The sequence below is a fragment of the Trematomus bernacchii genome, unplaced genomic scaffold, assembly GCF_902827165.1.
Source record: "Trematomus bernacchii unplaced genomic scaffold, fTreBer1.1, whole genome shotgun sequence".
NCBI classification, from domain to species: domain Eukaryota; kingdom Metazoa; phylum Chordata; class Actinopteri; order Perciformes; family Nototheniidae; genus Trematomus; species Trematomus bernacchii.
The window spans coordinates 918226-921899 of record NW_022987732.1 but is presented as its reverse complement, the minus strand read 5'-3'; the positions used below and the strand labels follow the sequence as shown (position 1 = coordinate 921899).

The 3674-nt window shown below is 38.6% G+C and overlaps 1 protein-coding gene across 1 annotated transcript; it reads right to left on the bottom strand.

Moving 5' to 3' along the window:
* On the bottom strand, nt 1-3313 carry LOC117494737. The gene is made up of 3 exons (XM_034145687.1): nt 3273-3313; nt 1383-1765; nt 1-319 (listed from the first exon to the last, which is right to left on the bottom strand). Exons 2-3 carry the CDS (start codon nt 1751-1753, stop codon nt 1-3), a joined length of 690 nt encoding a protein of 229 aa, XP_034001578.1. The 5' UTR covers nt 1754-1765; nt 3273-3313.
* Between the last annotated feature and the right edge of the window lie 361 nt (nt 3314-3674).

The following is a 3674-nucleotide window of genomic DNA, read 5'->3' as shown; positions in this document are numbered from 1 at the left end:
TCATCCCACAGCCTCCTCCCACATACTGAAGTCTACCGCTGCCACGTCCCGCCCACCTTCGGAGAAACAGAAGTTGGCTAACTTGGCGTCTCCGTGAACGATTGTCTTGAAGCGACATTCGTTGAGGATCTTGTCGATGTCCCCGGCTGCTGCTTTCAGCTCGGGATGGCCCATGGCCTCCAGCTCGTCGGGCCGGGTCTCCAGGTGCCAGTATGTGCCGACGGGCCACAGACCCTCAGGTTCCACCCCCAGGAAGAGAGTGTGGAAGTGGGCCAGCCAGCTGAGACAAGCATTTATTTCTCGGTCCTTCACGCTGGTCCTACAGAGAAAACATCTTTATTTATACAGCATGAAACATTTGTATTCTCTCATAATGTCTCACACTTCTCCATGCTGTGGTACAACCTGACAAGCATGTAATATACAGGATGTTGAAGAGGAATGGTCAAAAACAGAGTGCTCACAAGAACTGCCAGATGTTGTTTTGGTTTTATTTTGGTTCTTTGAAAATGGATAATGGTTTAAAACGTTAAAACGCCTTGTTATGGTATTTGCATCTTATTTTATGAGCGGTGAGAAGTATTTGCATGCATACATCATGCACCCAAAGCTTGAAAACACTTTGATTCTCACACTTTTGTATTTGGAAATATGAGTTTTCTTTTTAACATCATGAAGAAGAGGTGAGATAACACGCATTACACATTTTGGTGAGTTTTTAGTGCTTATTTGTATCATATTTTTAGTCTAATTTGTATTGTTTTTAAGCAATAACTAAATAGGATAAAGGGGTTTTGTATTTCTTCACCTTAATATGTCCTGCGAGTGTAAAAAACATTAGCATTTTTAACATTATATTTCCACGTATAAGATTTATGACGAGCCACCAAAACGCCTGTATTTTTATTTCGTTTTGTATTTCATGAAACCTTATTCCTTCCCGTGTGTGATGTGATATGTTCTGAAAAGTAACATGCAATGTGAGAATTTTGACCTATGACCTCAATATTTAATCCTGGCTGTTTATGTGGATGTATTTATAACGGAAAGTCTTTGAACAAATGTATGTTATGCTCAACTGCTTCTCATCTAGGAAATAAGAAATGTAAAACATGATGATTCATTAGATATTAAAGTGACTGTTATTTTGTATATATTGATTGTTGTGCTTTATTTAGGGTCTTAATGTGTGCATATGTATAAATATTTGCACACATATTTGTATATATATATGTGTTTTTGTACTCGGGATTGTGGGAAACGGTATTTTCGATCTCTCTGTATGTACACACAAACTGAAAGATTGACAATAAAGTTGACTTTGACTTTGATATACATTGCAGAGCTACAGACCGACCAGTATTTCTTACAAAATCTCATACCTCCTCTGATCATACCCGGCCACATCCAGGTCCTCCAGCACGATCAGCATCTCATCTCCATAGGAACGAGCAGCCAGGCAGGCGGGGGTCCTGCAGCTCTGATTGGTGGAGAAGTTCTGGTACCAGTGAGTCTCCACCTGGTAGGATCTCACTTTACGTGTGTGTGAGCGATCTGTGTTCCAGCCGCCGGGATGCTCCGCCTCCTCTGGAAACTTGACGTGTTTGAGGACCACAGACGGCCAATCAGAGCCCTGCAACTGCAGCCGCACGATCTCCCCGTACCCGCTCCACAGCGTCTGGATCTTTGCCCCCACACACAGGGAGGAGGCCCCGCAGGCCTGCAGGACCAGATCCTGGTGCTCCGGCTTCATCTCCACTCAGAGCTGAAGATGAAGCACCAGTGTGTGTTTAACATCTCTGCCTCTTAAAGGTCACCTATTATGCAAAATCCACTTCTTCATGTCTTTTTCTACATCAACATGTGTCCCCTCTGTGTAAGAGACTCTGAAAGTTTCAGGAAAAAAGATTCTCTCACTTTCTATCCTGATCCATTTCTATAAAACCTGTCTGAAAATGAGCTGATCAGATTTTGGCCACTTTATGATGTCATAACGATGTTTTGTCATATAATACATACGTTTATATATATTAAATATTTATATATGTATTTTTTATATAGTCTTAAAGTTACAACCGGCCCTTTGAGTGCAACCATAATGCTGATGTGGCCCGCGATGACATTTAGTTTGACACTCCTGATCTAAAGTAACAGAAAGAGAATCAGCACTTTTGAAACAGGGCTGAAACAGAGATCTGTTTGGTATTTGGAGCCAAACACTTCAGAGACATGTTTTGTATATATCTGAGACCTATAATATGTTGATGAAAAACAGTATTATAGGTGACCTTTAACTGGACTTATATTCACACTGTACATTTATTCAAATTCAATTCAAATTCAAAGGTTTAATTGTCATATGCACAAAGCTACAGTGTAGAAATGGCAATGAAATTCTTCTGACCTGAGCCCTCCAACAAAGCAACATATATAATAAAATACAAAAATACAAAATAAAATACAAAAATTGTGCAAGAAGTCTATATATGTAAATAGAATATGATATGTACAAAAACAGAATATGAAATTAAATAATTGACATTAAGACAAAATTAAATACGGTTTATTGCGGTGATAACTATTCAGATAACATTTATATTGAATTATTATGCCATTCTTCACACACTTAATGCTAATAATATCCGACTTTTATTAACAGATAGTCTACAGATTTGCATCTTTCACGGTCAACTTCTTAGTTCTGTTTCATTTTTATATTGTGAGATGTTTATAGTTATTTTCTATTTGCAATTTACAATTCAGAGGTAAATCATGTAGTTTTACTCCTCTACATGTATTTAATACCCTTAGTTACTTTCCAGATGTGGATTAATGAAATATAATCAAGTGTTAAATTAGACTTTAGTTCCACCTGGAGTAAATTCACAAGCTACCCTGCAGTATACAAAGTCATTCAAACTAGCTGCACCTTTACCAGCTTTGAGAACACTTTGATGATCAATCATTATAAAACATATCATATATATTATTCTGAAATGGACCAATCTGCACAATGACTGCTTTTACTGTCCCTACTTTAACTATATGTTGATGATAATACTTTTCTACTTTTACTTGAGTAACATTTTGAATGCAGGACTTTACTTGTAACAGAGTATTCCTACACTCTGGTACTTCTACTTTTACTCAAGTACAAGATCTGAGTACTTTCTTCCACCTCTGCTTCTTCCATCACTGGGAACAGTAATATCACACACATCTGGAGGATTGTTGGTGTCACTGTGTTATAGTGAGTCACTTACCTTACTCACAAATGATCAAGCTTGTTCATCCAAATAAAGCAGACTTTATCTCTGTTTCCTTCTCAAACATTCAGTTGTAATAGATATAGATATAAACCCTGCAGAAAGAGAATGAAATAGGCTTCTCTTTACCCTCAGCTTTCATGTCAGGTAGCAGGAAGTATTTTCTGTGTGACGTTTATAGCAGCAAGCACACAATGAAGTAAGCTTAATGAACACCACTGCCACCTGCTGGGCCGGAGTGCATCCACAGCAACACTGTGTCCCTCTCATCCTGAATTTGTCTAAATGAAGTCGGCCTGGACACTTTGGGGTCAAAGGGACAGGTGCATGGGCTGACAAAACGGTCAGTGAGTAAATATAGTATTTATTTACATTCTCAGCAAGAAGAGCAGCCAAAGACACACAGAT